The sequence below is a fragment of the Eumetopias jubatus genome, unplaced genomic scaffold (genome assembly GCF_037043125.1).
Source record: "Eumetopias jubatus isolate StellerSeaLion01/CBP00866 unplaced genomic scaffold, mEumJub1_p1.0 scaffold_5, whole genome shotgun sequence".
Taxonomy (NCBI): domain Eukaryota; kingdom Metazoa; phylum Chordata; class Mammalia; order Carnivora; family Otariidae; genus Eumetopias; species Eumetopias jubatus.
The window spans coordinates 17,573,963-17,594,915 of NW_028274811.1; the positions used below are offsets into that span (position 1 = coordinate 17,573,963).

The window sequence follows — 20,953 nt, forward strand, 5'->3', positions numbered from 1 at the left end:
CTCCAAATGCAGAGTTAACTCAGCCCTTGTTTTGGATCAGGTTACAGTCTAGTCTTCCAGGATGGTGCAGAAGAGCACCCATCAGGTCATCCACCCTCAGACTCCAGACCCTTCCTCCCACTGTCACGAGATGGTATAAGTCACCTGTCACCATTCCTTCCAGAGCCTGAAGTGTTTGCAATAAGTGGGTCCACTGCAGATTTAAGTTTACAGTGGCTTAACGAAACTCATGACTAAGGCTGGCACTCCCAATCTTTCATAATGCCCCTCAAGTGTAAAAAATAGAAGGATATGGAATGTTGGAGAACTTAGCAGGTATGTCCTTGAAGGTGCCTGGACTTCTGGTAGCTATAGATGTGGAGTGTGTTGTTACGTACATTTTAAGGCAATTGTGAGTAAAACTGATTATTTTGTTTCTCATGGAAAATAGAATTCATTTAGCTTTTACAGTCAATAGTAGGAAAACACTATTTTATCCTAAAGACATACCCCTTTTCCTCCTCTTCTTGATGTCTAAAGCTAATTTTCTAATAGGGACACACAACTCCATATTTAGAAGTAAAATAAATAGGCATCTGGGGAGCCAGCATTGACGTTTGGTCTCAAAAATTGTATCCACCATTGCAATAGCAAACTGTACATTATCTTCCTAAGAAAATACTAATTTATCAGTCCCAAGAGCCAACGAGTTGTTCTGTGTCAGCAATCAGCTTAGCCTCATAATTATAAATTTGTAAGGATCTGTTGAAAGACATGGATCCAGAAGAATTATAGTGTTTCATAGTGAGTCACTTAGAAGAGAGAGCCCTGTTATTTGTAGACATTCCATATAGTCATAGAAATTTAGAGATGGATCAGGTCTTAGCAATCATATAGTCTAACCCTTTTATTTTACACATGAAGAAATCAAGGCTTGGAACTTATTGTAGGAAATATATGAAAATATTTCCATATGCATCACATCTTCTAAATGTCTATCTTCAGTACATTACTAACACAGTGTGCCCCAAATGTGGAAAGGGTGACTCGTTGTTACAAGATGACTCATACTTATGGACTATACTTTGCATCTTTAGGCTAGCATATTCCTTTCTTCCTTTCCTCCCACCCTCATCCATTCACTCATTCATTCATTCATTCATTCATTAAAAGATAAGCCACTGGGCCCCCATATCTGTGAGATGCTATGCTGGACAGATGGCTGATTAGAAACACAAGGAGGTTCATGAGCAATCTTTGCCTTAGAGGAACTCTCAAGACAGACGGTGAGACAGATGCATGTGTGAAGAGTTGCAAAAGCGCTTCATAAATATCCAAGTCTGGGTACGGGCAAGTATATCTCAGGGCGCTGAGAAGCAAGGAGTAACAGTTTCCTGGGAGTGGCAGGCGAAGTGCACCGTGGAGGTAACCCCTGAGGGGAATTTCCTCAGATGAGCCTTGTCTCAGGCAGAGAAAACAGTCAGGGCATTGTCAGAAGAGAGGGATCTTGCCCAAAGGCAGGAGCACTGAAGGAAGAACATGGTGTGTCCAGAATTAGGGAGTTTAGCAATGGAGGGTGCAGGGGGAAATTAGTGATGTGGAGTGATGGGTGCTTTGATGAGAAGATAAATTAGAAAATAAGTACAGGCATACCTCCTTTTTATTGTGCTTCATTTTTCTCACACTTTTCAAATACTGCATTTTTTATTTATTTTTTTTATAAATTGAAGGTTTGTGGCAATGCTGTGTCAAACAAGTCTGCACCATTTTTCCAACAGCATTTGCTCACTTCATGTCTCTGTCACATTTTGGTCATTCTCACAATTTTTCAATTTTTTTCATTCTTACTATGTGTGTTAGGTTGATCGATGATCCGTGATCTTTGCTGTTACTCTTGTGATTGTTTTGGAGCTCATAACCCACACCTATATCAGATGGCAAACTTAATCAATAAAGGTTGTGTGTGTTCTCACTGCTCCACCAACCAGCTGTTTTCCCATCTCTCTCCCTCTCCTCCGGCCTCTCTGTACCCTGAGACGCACTCACCAATATTGAAATTAAGGCCAGTCAGTTATCCTACAAGGACCTCTCGGGGTTCAAATGAAAGGAAGAGTTGCACGTCTCTACTTCAAATCAAAAGCTGGAAATGATTAAGCTTAGTGAGAAAGACATGATCCAAAGCCTGGACAGGCTGAAAGCTAGGCCTCTTGCACCGAACAGTCAGGTTGTGGAGGCAAGGTAAAAATTCTGGAAGGAAATTAAAAGTGCTGCTCCAGTGAACACACGAATGATAAGAAAGCAAAACAGCCTTCTTGCTGATATGGAGAGAGTTTTAGTTTAGTAGTCCCATTAGAAGATCAAAGCAGCCACAACATTGCCTTGAGCCAAAGCCTCATTGAGAGCATCAATTATGTGAAGGCCGAGAGAGGTGAGGAAGCAGAAGAAAAGTTGGAAGCTAGCAGATGTTGGTTCATGAAATTTAAGGAAAGAAGCTCTTTCTGTAACAGAAAAGTGCAAGGGGAAGTAGCTCGTGCTTATGTAGAAGCTGCAGCAAGTTCTCCGGAAGATCTAGCTAGGATCATTCACGAAGGTGGCTCCACTAAACAGCAGATTTTCAATGTAGATGGAACAGCCCTCTGTCAGAAGAAGATGCCATCTAGGACTTTCATAGCTAGAGAGGAGAAGTCAGGTCCTGGCTTCAAGGGACAGGTGACTCTCCTGTTAGGGGCTAACGTAGCTGGAGATTTTAAGTTGAAGCCAGTGCTCATTTGCCATTCTGAAGATCCTAGGGCCCTCAAGAATTACGCTAAATTTACTCTGCCTGTGCTTTGCATATGGAACAACAAAACCCAGATGACAGCACATCTGTTTACAACATGGTTTACTGAATATTTTAAGCCCACTGTTGAGACCTACCACTCAGAGAAAAAAAAGATTTCTTTCAAAATGTCATTGCTCATTAACCTGGTCACCCAAGAGCTCTGATGGAGATGGACAATGACATGAATGTTGTTTTCATGCCTGCTAACACAGCATTCATTCTGTAGCCTATGGATCAAGGAGTCATTTTGACTTTCAAGTCTTGTTACTGAAGAAATACATTTTGGAAGGCTTTAGCTGCCACAGGTGGTGATTCCTCTGATGGCTCTGGGCAGGGTAAATTGAAAACCTTCTGGGAAGGATGCACCATTCTAGATAACACGAAGCATATCCGTGATTCATGAGAAGAGGTCAAAATACCAACACTCACAGGAGTTTAGAAGAAATTGATTCCACCTCTCATGGATGACTTTGAGAGGTTCAAGACTTCCAATGAAAGAAGTCACTGCAGATGTGGTGGAAACAGCAAGAGAACTAGAATTGGAAGTAGAGCCTGAAGATGGGACTGAATTGCTGCAATCTCATGATAAAACTTGAATGGATGATAAGTTGCTTCTTATGGATGAGCAAAGATGGAATCTACTCCTGGGGAAGATGCTGTGAAGATTGCTGAAATGACAACAAAGGATTTAGAACAGGACATAAACTTAGTTGATCAAACAGTGGCAGGGTTTGAGAGGATTGTGTCCACAATTTTGAAAGAAATTCAACTTTTGGGCAAATGTTATCAAACAGCATCACAGGCTATAGAGAAATCGTTAGTGAGTCAGTCAATGTGGCAAATGTCATTGTTGTGTTACTTTAAGAAATTGCCACAGCCAGCCCAGCACCCACCACTGGGATGGGTCATCAGCCATCTACATCAAGGCAAGACCCTCCATTAGCCAAAAGATGATGACTTGCTGAAAGGTCAGATGATGGTCAGCATTTTTCAGCAATAAAGTATTTTTGGTTAAGGTATGTATGTTGTTTTTTGGACCTAATGCAATTACATACTTAATAACGAGGACATAACTTTTATACACACTTGGGATCCAGAAAATTAATTTGACTTTATTGCGATACTCCCTTTGTCATAACAATCTGGAATTAAACCTGCAAGATCTCTAAGGTATGCCTGTGTTAAAAAAAAACCTGCTACATCTATGCTAAGGAATTTAGTTACTATCCTGAAAGCCAGTTTCCCAAACCTTAGTAATTTAAATATTATTTCCACAATATGTGTTATATCCAGAGCCGCGTTATATTATTTTTGCTCTCCCTTGTAAACTACTCATGCAATTATTTGTTTAACATTTTCCTCAAATGTCTTACTTTAAAACATACCTGTTTTCAAAAGAATCTTCACATCAGTATTGTAAATATAAAACCAATGTCAGGGGTGCCTGGGTGGATCATTCAGTTAAATGTCTGCCTTCGGCTCAGGTCATGATCCTAGAGTCCCAGGATCAAGCCCCACATCGGGCTCCCTGCTCAGTGAGGAATCTGCTTCTTCTTCTGCCCCTCAGCCTGCTTGTGCTCTCTCTCACTCACTCTCTCTTAAATAAATAAATAAAACCTTAAAAAAAAAACAACAATGTCACTTGCAGTCAATTCAAGGTCATCATTAAAATGAATGTGATGAAAATAAAACATTCCTGTTAAGTCTTTGCTCCTGAAAGTCTCCTAGCCTGAGGCCTGCAGTCTCATTATTTTAAAGGGAGATGGTAAGTTTGGGAGAGGAGTTAAATTCACTGTAGCACCAAACTGAGATTCCTTGAATGAGTTAGGTGGGAGAAAGAGAGTTGAACGGCATATGGCTCCCTCTTTCTCTAAGGAGTATTCGGTGTGGTTCCTGTGTGCCATCTTCGATACTGCCGGGATACGCATGCTACATAGGGGGAAATGTCATAGGCCATACAGGGCCACCTGAGGATTCTGAGCTAAGAAGTGACAAAATCAGACCTATGTGAAGAGGGATAACTCAGGACTAGAAAAGAAGACCAGAGAAGTAGCTAGAACTTTGTAGAGGATGCGCAAGGGTTCCCATGTGGTCCAGTCAGTATAATAAGGCTGGAAAAGAGGGACCAGATTTGAGAAAAATTTTCGATCGGGCCACAGCAGGAGTTAATGCCCGGAGGGATGAGAGATGCAGGTCAAGGAAAGAGAAGGACCAGCGATGTTCCGAAGGGAGATTGCTTGGGAAACTGCATGAGTGGTCATATGACCCAGGCCAAGATTACAAAGAAGAGATAGTAGAGCATGTGTGCTTGATGAGTAGGAGAAAGGGAGGGAGCAAGTAAGGGAAGGGAGGGGTAAGACCCCTGCTTTGGAGCATGCTGCCTGTGACAAGTATGCACCCATTCTAGGCTCACATTAAATGTTTGTTGAAGATACGGGCTAAGTGTGGATGGTCAGCGGGCCACTGGAAGCCACCTTGCTGGAGCTCAGAGACAGTCCCAATGACAGTTAGATTGGAAGAGATCACCATGGCCTATAAGTCAGCCTCAAAAACACTTGCCTTTACTTCATGACCATTTCAGAAAATTTGTGACATAATCAGGTAGACAGTTTTAAGGTATACTAGACATGTTTACTTTCGTAAGCTGTTAAAAATGAATCCATTCAACCAAAAAATCATTAAGAACCTATTTATATAAAGCAATTTGCTAAGTGCTGTGAGGAATAGAGAGATAAATTAGACACAGACCCTGTTCTCATAGAGCTTGTAAAGATCTAATAAGATAATAGATAAGATTTTCAGGGATTTAAAGCTTAACGTATGACACCTTTATTCATGATTTCCAGAAAACAAATTTAGCCTCAAAATCTCTCTACTAACCATAGTCTGAACTTTGTTTTCATGTGTTATTAGAAATTGATGACGGTGTTTGGGTAGAACAACAATATAAATGAAATTTGGGGTAGACTTACAGAATTGGAAGTTAAAACCTTGTCAATCATTAGTAGCCCTTTTTCTTATGTTGTGCTTAAAATGCTCATTTTCCCAGCTTAGGAGAAATAATCTAAAGTTTTGTCTTATGTGTAGCATAAAATTGCCCTTCCCCCTCAGATGAATATATGTAGTAATAAATTGGAGCCTTCTCGTGAGACTCTCTTGAACAATCACATAACTGGGATTTTTTTTTTTTCCTGGTCAACAAGACACAGACTAGAAAGCGTAGATTTAACTCTGAGCCTAAAAAAGAGTCAGATATTTGAAGAAGAGGAAGGACAACAAGACTAATGTTGATGCCCCTTCTTCAGTTTCTAGACCCTTCTGTGGAAAGAAGTGTTTTCATAAGACTCAGACAGAATTCATTTCCATAGAGCATTCTTAATGGCTCCTGTCAGTAAAAACAGCTGGGAAACATATGGTATCCATTTCCCTGTATCACTTGGAAAAAATTTCACATGTAAATAAAGCCAACATAAAAGAGTAGCCCTTTGAACCCGTGACCTTATACAATACATAAATACATAGGTACAATGCGCTCGTTGTATTGGTCCACTAAGTTATGTGACTTTAAAATTTTTTATTACATCCTGAGATGCATATTTTCAGGAAGTTCCAAAGGAATCAAGGTAATTGGCAAAATATTAGCAAATACCATCCCTAATAATAAGTATGTATCTCTGAAATGTCATGGAGTACACACACACACACACACACACACACACACACACACACACACACACACACACAAAATGTTGGCCACTGTATTTTAAGCTTTTCAGAAAAATTGATGGATAAAATTAAAGGCATATTTACGCATTATAAACTTTATGTCCGCTATCTCTCTGCTGTTTTAAATAAGTAACCATGTGTTCTTGAAAGGAAGAGAGGAAAGCTTGGCAGAAATTTCTGGCAGACAATTTTTCAGAGCTTCACATTTTTAGGGAAAAATGGACCTATAAAGGATAGGAAATCTTTTAAATTTATAATGGACCAACTGGAATTAGTCTTTGCCTTTGCATATTTACATTTCATAAATAACTTCAGAAAATCCAGCTCTCATTGGTGATTATCACTCCTCTGAGTTTATTAACAGGACTTTTGTCCCCTGTGATATTAAGCCGTAAATCCCTCAGAAGGATGCGCTTTGGGCATTTACAAGGAGATTTAATGCGTTGCGCAAAGTGAGATTCAAATTCAAACACTAGCATTTGTTAATTGTCTGCTCTGTGCCAAGTACTGTGTACAGCTTAGAACCGAGCCAATGAAAGGGAAGAGAGGCAGCAGCTTAACAGCATCTAGATACCTTCCTTCCCTTCTGGAACATTCTTGTTAATACCTGTTCCTTACTGGACAGAATCCAGGCCTCCCTTCACAGTTCATAGTATTCTCTTCATAGATTTTAAAGGCCTCAGAACTAGACCACTTAGTGCAGACCCTCTGAGAAAGCCCATGGCAAACTGGTCTCTTTGGGGGGGAAAGACCCCACCCACCAGCAGTTACATAGCATTCAGTCTCAGAATAGTTACTCTCACCTCCTTAGCTCGCTTCCAGAACTTCTCTGAATCTTTTTAGAACACATTGCAATAGGAACAAGATTGACCGATGATCTAAATTTGGGGAACTTTTAATAACTTTCACCCCTAAAAGTAGTGGTAGCCGGGGACTGTCCTAGAAGTTACAGACCTGAATATACCCCATCTCTTTTATTCTTTGGTCGTGTCCAGTAGCAAAGAATGGACACAGCACATGCTTTTAGATTAAATTCTTCCTAGCTGTTGTCATTCCAGAAGAGGAGAATGGGATGGGAGGCCCCTAGATGGAGGGCATGTCCTGAAACCTTCCCCCTTTGAAGGGGGATGGTATAAATGTAATTGGAAAGGGAAGAGTCCATACACCAGTGGCCTACAAGTTTCCAAAGGTGCCGGGTCCTCTGTCTAGTCAGGGGAGTATCCCAGAGAGGAAGCAGGGTCATCATGAGGGAGGAGACTGTGGTTCCGTCATCCTGCGCCAGGAGAAGGCACAGGCTTGCCTTCCATGAGGGTAACCGGGAGAGATGGTGTTCTTATCTTTAACCTCCAGGTGCATTGCTGTTTCACTGTACACTCCATCTCTACCAGGCGCTCACTCAAAGGCAAACCAGACAATCTTTATCTAAGCTTTGCAGAGAAAGGAGAAGAAAGAAAAAAAGCCCACCAACCTGTGCATCTCGCTCTCCCTTTGCAACTCCTTCTCCTCCTGGCTGCTCCCAGCTTTGCCAACATTGGAGGGCCTCCTTGACTCTTACAACACGTTCCGTTGTGAAGTGTTAATACATGATGTTGCTGTGTCGTATGCCAGAGAGCACTGGGAAATGCCTCTGAGTGATGCTTCACTGGGATACCCATCTGTGGTGGACAATCACCCAATGGGTCACAGTTTCAGTTTGCCTGATATTAAATAATTTACCCATTTTTTATGTGGGACTTCTTAAGCTTTAGGGGTATACATATATGTATGTGTGCATGTGCACATGTGCGTGCGTGCGCGTGTGTGTGTGTGTGTGGATGTACATCCCTTCTCTCCCCAAACTACTTTGGAAGTTCATTTAATCCAGAGGATCTGACCTCCCATTTCTGTTTTTCAAGGTGGTGACAAGTATCCTAATCCTTCCAAAGAGGTATAGCCATCCAGGGAATGAACCTAAAAATCTGTCTAGATCTGTTGGTTTGTTTGTTTGTTTGGTTTAGCTGTCTGCTTTTTCCATGAATACTTTTTTAATTTTGAGCCAATAGGCCCTAACTTTTATCACTCACTGTTTTCCAGTGGTAAGTGTGAACTGTTTGGTATGTGATACACGTTCTCTCTAAGTCATCCCCTCAGACGGGCTTTCTTTGAGCATAACGTAAGTGGACTATGCCTGCCTGCGTGGCCAAGATGTCTTCGGCATTTCAATGTAATACTCTCCTCTTGTATTTATTTCTAAACAGTTTCTAGCTCGAGCTGGAATTGCAACGTGTCGGCTCTCATGACAAACACGCAAAAGCCCACAGGAATCGCGGATGTATACAGTAAGTTCCGTCCTGTGAAGCGAGTTTCCCCGCTGAAACATCAGCCAGAGACTCTGGAGAACAATGAAAGCGATGACCAGAAGAACCAGAAGGTGGAGTACCAGAAAGGGGGTGATTCCGACCCAGGCCCCCAGCCCGAGGAGCTCAGCCCTGGAGATGGAGACAGTGGTCCCCAAAGTAAGAGCACCGAGCCCAGCACCTTGCTGGGGGAGCTGGAGCATTATGACCTTGACATGGATGAGATTCTGGATGTGCCTTACATTAAATCCAGTCAACAGCTTGCCTCTTTCACCAAGGTGGCTCCAGAGAAGAGAATTTTGGGTTTGTGCGCCACCATCAATGGCCTTTCTGGCAAAGCCTGCTCCCCCGGAAGTGCTGAGAGCTCACCAGCCAGCATGACACCGTTCTGTGTTCTTTCGCCAGTGAAAAGCCCTCACTTGAGAAAAGCGTCCTCTGCCGTCCGCGAGCAGCAAAAGCCCTCCGGGGAAGAGTCTGAGAGCTCACCGCCTCTGGTGAAGTGTGGCTCTGCATACGAGCCGGAGACCCAGACTAAGGACTTCCTCATCAAGACCTTTAATGATCCTCTGAGTCGAAAACGCGAGAAGGCAATGCCAGACGGCCAGCTCAGGGCCTTCCATCCGCAGTCCGCAGCCGCAGAACCCAAACTAGAAGAGCCGATCGGGGGCGTGAACTGGACCAGCTCCCAAGGCCCGGAAGAAAGGAGTGAGTATCTGAAAAAAGTGAAAAGCATCTTGAACATCGTTAAGGAAGGACAGATATCTCTCCTGGTAAGTATGATCTCATTCCATCATCTAGAGACTTCGGTTCTATCAGCTCCATTAGGAGTAACAGAATGATGAGCGTTTCTTCCCATTCTTGCTTCATCTTTACTTATAGCCTGAGTTAGATGATGTGCTTCTTGAATTTTAAAATACAAAATTAGGAGGTTAGTACAGGGAGAAAACAAACGGCTACAGAGGGAGTGTTAATCCACTTGAACTGTGCACAAATCTGTGCATGAATCTGACCATAATCTAAAACAAAAAAACAAAGTCCAGCCCTTGCTTTAATGTGAATCCGAATGTCTTTCCCTTCCCTGTTCAAATGGATCCCAGTGCTCTCACTTGGTTGCTTGTGGGGATGTTGGTCCCTTGATGGTAGGCCTGCCAGATACATGAACAGAGGGTCTTCTGTTTTATCCTGATCATTATTCAGAAGACTTGGACCAGGAAGTTTGAAAACATTTGCAGATAGAAGCTTACCCTAGAGCTTGGTTGCCCTCTGACCTCCATGGAGTTTTTACTGAGTTCCAGCGCTGCGTGTCTAGGGAACATGAAGAAGCTTTCCAAAGATTCGAGTCACAGAGTTAACATGATGTAAGAAAAGTCTGTTCTGCTTAGGCTCAGAGAGAGCTCAACTGAAATCACACTCCATCTGCCTGCATTGTTCTTTTCTGGCTTGCAGACTTGGATCAAACAGTAGAAAGCCTGGGCTGATACTATGATGTTAATTAAAGTCTCACTTGAGAAAAGCATCACAGCTTGGCAGTGTGATTCCACTTAGGGTAAAGCCATGCAGAGATAAGTACAATGTGCCTGGTCTATTGTCACAAATCTGACTGTTGTCATAGGATGATAGGATTGAACACTTTTCCAAAAAAGTAATAATTTTTTTCTCCTGAAAATAGCTTTTCTATTTCTCCTGGCTCTTCCTCTCTTTTTCTCACTGGTTTATTCTTTTCTTCTGTCCATCCCATGTTTTCGTGTTTCCCAGCTGGTAACACCTCTTGACTCACCCAACAGTCTCTATCAACCATGTCATATGCAGGGAACTAAGCTTCACTAGAGGTGAGAACACTAAAGGCCAGGTATAACCTCCAGGTGCCCCAGGACTCTATTTGGGGTGCAAGTGTCGGGAAAAATCCTATGTTAGCTCTAGATGTGGCAGCCATCAGATAGCTTACGATCAAAGCCAGTTCTCTGTCGTTCAAGGCAAACCAGATGGTGGAGAGAAGTAGTTCTTTCATTCAACAAACCTACAACAGAGGATAAAACACAGTCTGGCTGTCAGCACTTAGCAGCTGAATGGAGGAGACAGAGAGACCTGCCCATTACCATAAATGTCAGCGCAGTTGTTTAGAAAACCATCTTGGTGCCTCCACAAGCTCGCTGACCGAGCCCGGTCGCCATGTCTCCCATGAAGATAAGTCCCTTGAGGACTTAGGTTCTAAAGGATAGGATAGCAAAAACTGTAATGGAAAGTCATTAGCATTAATAGTAGGGAATTTCTGACTTATTAAATCCCCAGGATGGCCACCAGAGCTCCTGGAAACTCATCTCTTCTTCCCAGGGCCCACAGCGAAACCCCCATAACATCTCATTCTGATTCTTGACTTAAGTGTTCTAATCTTACCATCTGTACAGCCACACCTCGCTGCCGACAACCTAGACAAAATCCATGACGAAAACGGCAACAATCTCTTACATGTGGCCGCGTCGCAGGGACACGCCGAATGTCTGCAGCACCTCACCTCTTTGATGGGAGAAGATTGCCTCAGTGAGCGAAACGTAGAGAAGTTGACTCCAGCGGGCCTGGCCATCAAGGTGATGATGGGCTGGGGGCTGGACCCACCACAGCTAAAAGTTTCTGTTTTTAAAGATTCCTAGTGAGCTAAGTTGGGAGAGATGAGTGCAGGGAGAGAGTGGCGTGATACACCAAGCAAATGGCACGTGAGCAGACTACATTTAAGAGAGTAATCATTTTGGGTACTAACCGCTTTGAGCTTTGGCGACTACATTCCAATTTATTGTGCAATGAGGGTAAGCTTCAAGTCAGCTAATAAAGAGGAAGGAAAATGATCTGTTGTGGTTCTCAGAACTTTTGTTATTCATGGTGACTGCAATTTAGATTTTAACCACACCTGGATTTATCTGCGACTATTTCATTTCTTCCTAATGTGAGTATAATGAGCGAGACAAATGAGGGAAAGGTGTATTTTAAGGAAAGATAGCTCTCATGAGTATTTTAGATAATAAAGCAGGCTTCTAATGGATCACATCTGAAGTGTAAATGTCTTCAGTACCAAGAGTTGTTTAGAATGTCAGGGCCTAGTTTTGAGTATAGTGTCAACTGGGATAGAGTTAAAACTTAGAAATTGTGAGTCAAGGAAACATGGTCTTTTATAGCTCACTGCTGTGAGTGCCTCTGCAAAACATAACACATCACTAGAAGGTTAGCTATTAAACTACAATTACTTTTAAGATCTTTGGCAAATAAGTGTAGAATTCAGTCATATTTATGAAGAAGCCAGAAGTGAAGTTCAGGGAAATATAATACATCTTGGGCTTCTGCATATGTGCTCTGCTTTACATAATAGTTATGTCTTCTAAAAGCTGAATAATCATTTTTAGAAATGGAATTATTTTTGAAATTTACTAGGGATACTTGCTAGTTAAAGAGATCCACTTGTGTATTCACTGAAGAGCATGTTACATTTGAAAAACAAGTGAATGCTGGCCTACCTTAATATATCTTTTATGCAAATCTGAACTTTTGCATCTTTATTTACCATTCAGTGAACTTTTTTTTTTTTTTAAAGATTTTTTTTTTATTTATTTGAGAGGGAGAGAATGAGAGACAGAGAGCACAAGAGGGAAGAGGGTCAGAGGGAGAAGCAGACTCCCTGCCGAGCAGGGAGCCCGATGCGAGACTCGACCCGGGACTCCAGGATCATGACCTGAGCCGAAGGCAGTCGCTTAACCAACTGAGCCACCCAGGCGCCCTTCAGTGAACTTTTTTAAAAGATTTTATTTACTTATTTGAGAGAGAGAGAGAGAGAGAGAGCGCGAGCATGAGTGGGGGAGGGGCAGGGAAGAGGGAGAAGCAAATTCCCCGATGAGTAGGGAACCCGAAGGGGAGCTTGATCCCAGGACCCTGAGATCATGACCTGAGGTGAAGGCAGACACTTAACCAACTGAGCCACCTAGGCACCCTACCATTCAGTGAAGTTTTATGTATTAAAATTTGCTTTTTGCTTTATTTAATTTTATTCTATGATAATGTATTATTTCTAAGGTAGTATAGAAGAATTTTTTTTAATAAAATAAGAGATCCAAGACCCTGGTAGATATTGCTTTCCTTTAATGAATGTTGCTACGTCACATTAGGAACTGAACTGCAAGCAGCCATCATGAAGAGAAATTAGATGGGAAGTTAAGGTGCAGTATAGTTGAGTTCAGCAATGTGTACCAAGTCCACCAGGTACTGTGTGGTGACAGTACAAATTTGAATGAGACCTAGTCCCTTTTCCTCAGAAGCTGATAGCCAGGTAGATAGGGCAGGTAAGTTACCAGTACTTCAAGTGCAGGATGGCAAATTCAGGATCTAGTCCTATATCAGAGTCCTGTGGGAAGACAGGGGTCGGATCTGGTCATCGATGGGTGTGGGTCAGTGATGAATAAAATATTCTTGCAATGCCAATAAATGTTGACATTTGCCTTGCTCTTTAGTGTTTATAAAATACAGTGCTCATTAGCTTTCCTAACTGATGTTAAATTATGGAGTATATCATAGCCACATAGTTGGATGAGAAAGCTTTTTCTTCATTTATATACCTTAGTGCTTGTTTCCATGGATTAAGAATCTTCAGAGTAGGACAGTACATAAGAAACTTGGTGGTCATTGGGCCAACCCTGGCTATAAAACTCCTTCTACGGTATCCATATTGGTAATTCATTCTTAAACTCCTCCAGTCAACGTACTGCTATCATATAATCAGCATGTAACCTTGAACTGCAGTGCTTTTTGTTTCTTTGTTTTAATGAAGAATGCAGATCAAACCCACGAGACTCAAAAGCTCTTATGGATTTGGGGTCTCAGACCTTTCATATTTTTACTTCCAGACAATGATATGAGAAATGGAACTCTTCTTCTCTTTCTTCATTTAATCTAGAATTTACAAAAGAAGTCAAAACAAATATTTTATAGTAAGTGCCACCCCCTTCGGGAATCTGGCCTCAATCCATTCAGTGTCATTTGATAGACATTGGTGAAGTTGAGGGAGTTCTACTAAGTCATCATTCTTCTGTTTTAGGACCTTGTTTTGAACACCAGCGACCAACTGATGGCATCTCACCTCATTAAGCATAGTTCTGAGAGCCCTGCTGTCATTAAAGACAACAAACTTGGTTCAAAGGAGCAGAAGTCACTGAGAGAATGTGACTCGGCTGACAGGAAAAACAAAGTCAGAGATAGGGTATCAAATAAAAAGATAAAAGATAACCTGAGAAAAGGGGCTTTGAAGGCTTAAGAACACCTCTCCCCTACCCTTAAACTCCTTAAATGGAACATAATAAATTCTTACCAGTTACATACAGAACTTATTGAGAGTTTTCTGGGCAACCCAACACTAGATACTGTGGCAGTTCAGGGCATTACTGAGTGCCCTTTGGGAACAGTTAAGCAAAATAACTGAAAAGAAAGATTTCTATATGGTGAGAGCAGTGTGTTTCTAAAATGGGGCCAACATAATACATTGTTTTTGGAGTTAAGCAGACTTGGAGTGAAACAACCTTAGTTTCTTTTTTATTTCTCATTCAGTCCTTCTGATTAAGCTCAAAGATAACACATTGGTCTGATGAGAAAATGACTTCAAAGACATAACCTACTGACGTTCCTTTTTAACATCCAGTATGAGTGACCCCAGTTTCAGAGACTCCAGCAGGCAAAAATCTCCTGCTGAAATTTAATAACATTTTTTTGTTTTCTTGGTATTTCTGTTTATGTCAAGCAATGTTCTGTTCAAGATCATAGTAGCAATATATTTCCTTCTGCCTTTATAGCAGCATTTTATTATTTAATACATTTATTCAAATGTTACCTTCTTGAATAACTAGACCTAACAGATATCTAACAGAACATTCTACTCAACAAAAGCAGAATACACATTCTCCCCAAATACAGATGGAACATTCTCCAGAATAGACCATATGTTGGGCCACAGAACAGGTCTCAATAAATATGAAAGGAATGAAATCATACAAAGTATGTCCTTTAACCATAAGGAAATGCAATTAGGCATCAGTAACAGAAGGAAATTAGGGATACAAGTATCTGGAATTAACACACGCCAAAATAATCATTTGTCAAAGAAGAAATTACAAGGGAAACTGGAAAATAAAATGCATTCTATTATCATTTAAGGATGCAGCTAAAGCAATGCAGAGAGGGAAATTTATAGCCATAAATGCCAGTATTAATAAAAAGAGAAGGAGAGGCATCTGGGTGGCTCGTGTCAGTTAAACATCTGCCTTTGGCTCAGGTCATGATCCCAGGATCCTGGGATAGAGCCCCACGTTGGGCTCCCTGCTCAGCAAGGAGTCTGCTTTCCCCTCTCCCACTACCTCTCCCCCATGCTTGTGTGCTCTCTCTCTCTCAAATAAGTAGACAAAATCTTTTTTTTTTAAAAAAAGGGGGGAAAAAGAAAGATTTAAAGTTAATAGCTTTATCTTCTACCTTAAACTTGAAAAAGAATAGCACACTACATTCAAAGCAAGCAGAAGAGAAGAAATTCAAATATTCAGGCAGAAATAAATGCAATACAGAACAGAAAAAAAAGAAATAGAGGAAGTCAACAAAACCACATCTGTTTCTATGAAAAGATTGAAGAAATTAGTAAACTTTTAGTTAGATGGACCAAGAAAAAAAGAGAAAAGACTCAAATCATTAAAATCAGAAATGTTGCCTCTTCTCTGTGTTCTGTGTAAATGCCAGTTGATATGAACTCTCTTCCCTGGTAGATGCTCACTATGGTTCCTATTTCTTTTTTTTTAATTCAGAGGGAATAAAGCACATAGTATCAGTGGTTTTATTTTAATCCTGGTAGGAAACAGTTGGCATGCTCAAATTATGCAATTTGAAGAACGTCTATAATGAAGGATTCATGTACAAAAGGGTGATGGGTGAGGTGTAGGGAGCCCAAGAAGAAAAGTACAGCATCCTGGGGATAAGAGCAGAGCACTGTTACCACCTGAGAGCCTGAAGGGGCTGGGGGAGAGGCACAAGCTAGAGATGGCCGAATGGAAGAACTGGCCGATTTCTGACCTTTGCCTGGTGGAGGGACACAGCAGCCAACGGTAACCCCATGCGAGTTGGGAAAGCCAGGAAAAGAGGGAATCTCAAACTCACTCTCCTTTCCTGGTGTCCTGCCAACACTCTCCATCAGCTGAACCCAGGAGGCAAGGGAGCCAGCCCATATAGACCTCCCTCTCCTGGCAGCAATGACTGCAGAGGAAGGAGGAGACAGACCTGAGGTGGCACCTGGAAGCTATTCACCACCCACCTGATCTGGCAATCTAGCCAGATGGAAAGATAGTCTCTTCCCCCAGTGCAAAGATAGTCTCTGCCTGTGAGCAGTTGAGAGTTGACTACTTGAAATTCCACTATCCAAATAGGTGTAGATGGAAGAGGAATAGATTACCTCCTCTATCTTGTGTCTAGAATAAGCTTCCCGGACTCCATGGCATGGTAGCTCTTTTCTCCTGGGCTAAGGCCCCACACTGGGCAAACCAGGAAGGCAGCTGAATGTCTCATTTGTGTCGTAGAGGAGCTGGGAGAGTGCGCTACTAGTAAAAGGTAACAAGTGTTGTGTGCTGAGTAAGCTCAGACGCTTTGTCTCATCTGCTGCTCATAGTAACTTTACGAGGCAGTTAGTGCTATCCCTGCCATTTCACAGATGAGAGAACTGAGTATCAGAGAGGGAAGCAACTTGTTCAAGGTCTTGTAACTAAATAGTGGATTAAGGATTTAAATCCTTTCCAAAGTCTGGGTCCTAATAACTAGGTTATACATTTCACAGCTGCCTTCCTGGTTTGTACAGTGTGGGATCTCAGCACAGGAGGAAAAAGCCAGTGTGGGGATGGAGTCACCAAAGGCTTCAGGGAATGTAGCATTTGAGCCAGTAGAATAATAAGGTTATTTTCTCTTTCTTTATTTTGGAATCCTACCATTTCAAATTCTCAATGGTAAAAGCCTATACTAAGAGCTAATGAATAAATAAATGTTGGTATATTCATACACTGGAATACTTGTCATCGGTATAAAAGAAAAAACCTTTCATACAAGCAGAAGCTTGGATGAGTCTTAGAGGCATGAATGCCGAGGGACAAAAGTGAGACACAGAAGACTATGTCCTCTATCCTATTGTGATAGAAATCCTATCAGTGGCTGCCTGGGGCAAAGGTGAAGACCTCTGGAGACCAGAGGAATCCTAAAGATTTTGGGGAAAGGGGGGAATGGAAATGTTCTCCATCTTGATGGGAGCAGTAATTACAAGAGAGTATATATTTGTCAAAATTCATCCAACTGTATGCTTAAAAAGGGTAGAGTATATTTTATAGTATGCAAATTATACCTCAATAAAGTCATTTTAAACTAACTGATTACAATTATGAAAATGCATTTCAGTAAAAATTCCCCATCTGATTTTGAGCCAAAAGCACAGACCAGAGACAAAATAGGTGATAGACAGCAAATAAATGAAGCCAAATAACAAGAACCAAAATTCACGTGATTTCTTCCCTTGGCAAAATTACCATCTATGAGGTATTTTTCAAATTTGAGTAACCTTGAATTTCTTTCTTTCTTCTTTTTTCCAATCTAGAATGGTCAGTTGGAGTGTGTCCGTTGGATGGTGAGTGAAACCGAAGCCATCGCAGAGCTGAGTTGTTCTAAGGATTTCCCAAGCCTTATTCATTATGCAGGTTGCTTTGGCCAGGTAGGAAGAACTTTTAATGATCGGGTTTATAAGCCATCATTTCTTTGTAGTATTTTTTAATGAAAAACATGTTTAAACAACCTAAATATTCCCTAATAAGATATTGGCTAAATAACAAAACTACATACCTATAATGGAATTTTATGGGAAAACATGGTCATTATATAATATTAAAATGCATGATACAAAACCATTCATATTAATTTGGTACCAACTTTGAATTCTGGAGAGAGAAGAAGAGAAGTAGGTCATAAGACTCGGGGGGAAAAAAAAAACTGTGTCACCACATGTTCATAGGAGTTATCACTCAGGGTGGAATTAGAATGGCTTTTATCTTCTTTCTTCTATTTTTCAGTATTTTCCGAATTTTCTACAATAAATGCATTTAACTTTTGTCAAAAGGGAAAGTGACAAACTTTCTTGTCTCAGCGTTAAAAGGAAAATCTTCAGTAAGATTTTCTTCAGTAAGATTAAGTAAAGTCTTATTTAATTAATTAATTAAGTTAATTAAATTAAACTAAAATTAATTCAGTAAAATCTTCAGTAAGATTAATTAAGGAAGTCTCTCTCTATTAAAGATGAGCAAACACACTAACTGGATGAGTCTCAGTTACAACCAGCTCCTACATTAGGAAATCCCTGTGAGAGTAATTGAAGTTCACAGATCACAATCCAGGGTATGGAGTAAAAAAAAATCCTCAGTAACTCCCTTTGAGAAGGATAAGTATAAATTATATATTTTTTTAAGTTGGAACCACAAAATGCCAATCTCAGTCTTAAAAAAAATAAATAAAGTCAGCACTGTATTAAAATAGATTTAATCATATTTGTTTGTGGCAAAGAAAATTGCTTCTCATGCATATAACCATATCCCCTTTGGCTTCATAAACTTTCCCAGTGGCAGTAAATTGTGGTATTGTCAACAAGAGATTATGCTTTTTTGAGCATGACAATCTCAAGCTCAAAAAAGACCCGTGGAGAGTGTTACTACAGTCTTTCTTTAGTGGGAGTCCATGTTAGGTGATAGCTTATTTTGTGCCATGGTAACTTCGGTTTATATATATGTAAATATGTAATATGTATTAATATTATATTCGTGTGTAATATATGTATAATATGTAATATGTTACATTAATGGGTGATATTAATAATATATAATTGCGTATTAATTACAGTTACCATGTTATTATATTAATAATTACAGTCACATTAATATGTAATATTTCCTTTATGTGCCAGGCACCAGGCCATTGGATTTTGCATACATTATCTGACTTATTCTTTAGAACAACCCTGTTGGATCCTATTGACTTATTCCTTAGAACAACCCTCTTGGATCCTATTACCCATTCTGTAGACGAGAGTGAAGAAAGAAATTTAAGTGACTTACACATGTTCCAGTGCCTAGTAAGCAACGATTGCGTCTCAGCTCAGACCCTGTGACTTCAGGATCAGATCCTGTCTTGTGTCCGCCTGTGTAGATAACCTGTATAGCCTGTTTATAGCAGCATTGATCTAGCCGAGGAAGGCTTTTTTTTTACAATTTTAGCTAACAACACACTGTGATACACAGCTCATTGAAGAAGGGAGTATCTGGTACTAAATTTATGAGATGAAGAAAGGAGCAGGAAGAACATTTAAAATTTGTCAAAGCCACCGTCTTTGAAATAATCACTCCGTTTTCTCTGTGTACTGTCCTTGCGAGCCCTAGCCACAGTTTCCTACCGACAACCATAATAGTTAATAAGCATTTGCGAAGGATGCCCTTTTTTTGCTTGCACTGGCAAAGGGGAGAATAGAATTTTCGAATGACCAGAAGAATGTCATCACTGATAATCTTCATAAATCAGTTGCAGTCTAAAACAGAATGTTATTTATTCCCGAACTGTCTGAATAATTGTCTCATGTCCCTGGCTTCATTTTGCTTATCCTCATTCCTCACGAGGAATTTTCGATACCAGTGGAAAGGCTAACTGCACTTTGGGTAGAGCTTGCCGAAGAAAAGGAGGAGAGGTTTGCATTGCCCTTCTGAGCCTCTTAGGAAACAGTTGGGCCCCCGGGCCTTCTTTGTCTCTTTGCTTAAAGCGTGCCAGTTTCTCTGTTCAGTCCTCACAGTGGGTTTCTCATAATTGTGAAGCATTGGGACAGAACCAGAGTAAAGTGCCCTTTCTGGAACTGGTTGGGTGATGGCGCGGCTTGCTTGACGGGACTCGAGGAAAACCCTGAAACGGGTGACCTAGTCAAAGAGCCATGTCAGACATTTGCCTCATGCCAGTTATCAGTCTCCAGGTTGTTATTTCAAGCTGACAAGCATTGTTGATGACCTCGAGGCCAGCTGTGAGCAGGGCCAGCCCAGCGGCACCCGTAGGAGAGCATTCCTACCCAAGTGGAAAGCGTAGAAGCCCTTCCAAACTGTGAATTCTCTTCTGTCCAGCCATCCTGCATCGGCTGCAGGCACTTACGTAGCAGATAACCTGTGGCGATGCTGAACTTGGAACCGGGACAAGGCTAATATTTTCACAAGGAAAACTGTTACCGAACAGTTTTCTAATGGATTCAGCACATGCAAGTTTTTCCTCCAACAGGCAGGCACTCTACTGTGCTCTGGTTTTGTTTCTTGAGTAAATACCTCTGGAAAGGATAGTGCCGAGCAAAAGTCCTCTCTCGGTTTATTTTCGTTGCCCTCTGCCCCCATATAGATTCTTAAAGAACAGGCTTGCTTTGACTCCCAATTTGTGTCCCTTTCCTTGTAAAAATTACCTTAAAGATTCCGGTACCGCGGGGCAGCCTGCAGTTTTTAGTGGTCTCCTGGAGTGATAGCTCTTTGGGTGATAGGAATTGATTTTCCTCACCGTGACACGTGAAGTCTCAGAGGGTGCAATTACTTCATGGCCTGAGTGTCCCGAGCAGAGCTCACCGCAGGGAGCGCCGAGGCGAGAGCCATGGGGGGACTCAGGGATAAAGCAGGGATGTCCTCCAGTCGGCTCGCTTTGCTGGCCTGTGAGAGAGATGTTGCTGGCGCAACAATGGAGACAGACTTGTCTCCAGTCAGAGCCACCAGCGGTGGGACTCGGGCTGTTTTCTTTCAACACAAAGGTTCCGACGGTCTTGTCCCCGCTCCCAGCAAAGCTGTCGCCCTCAGCTGCTCAGGGGGGCTTCGGCCTGTTCCACGCTGGACATCAGTTCAGTGGGTTCTGTGTTACTTTCAGCATCAAACCTGGTGATCGTGTTGCTCCCGAATCTTCCCTGTGACTCTTGGGAGGGAGATCCTGCTACAGAAACAGCCTCCATCGTAGCATTCGGCATATACCAAGAACACCTTTGCCTGTACTGTGT

At 41.5% G+C, this 20,953-nt stretch overlaps 1 protein-coding gene across 2 annotated transcripts in view; it reads left to right on the forward strand.

Annotated features, from left to right (window-relative positions):
* The window catches only part of SNCAIP (synuclein alpha interacting protein), a 74,816-nt gene that overhangs the window by 26,057 nt on the left and 27,806 nt on the right, over positions 1-20,953 (forward strand). For both annotated transcript variants that reach the window (XM_028103625.1, XM_028103626.1), the window contains 3 exons: positions 8,764-9,632; positions 11,268-11,447; positions 17,504-17,617. In XM_028103625.1, the coding sequence (XP_027959426.1) occupies positions 8,764-9,632; positions 11,268-11,447; positions 17,504-17,617 (1,163 nt within the window). The remainder of the gene's footprint in view (positions 1-8,763; positions 9,633-11,267; positions 11,448-17,503; positions 17,618-20,953) is intronic.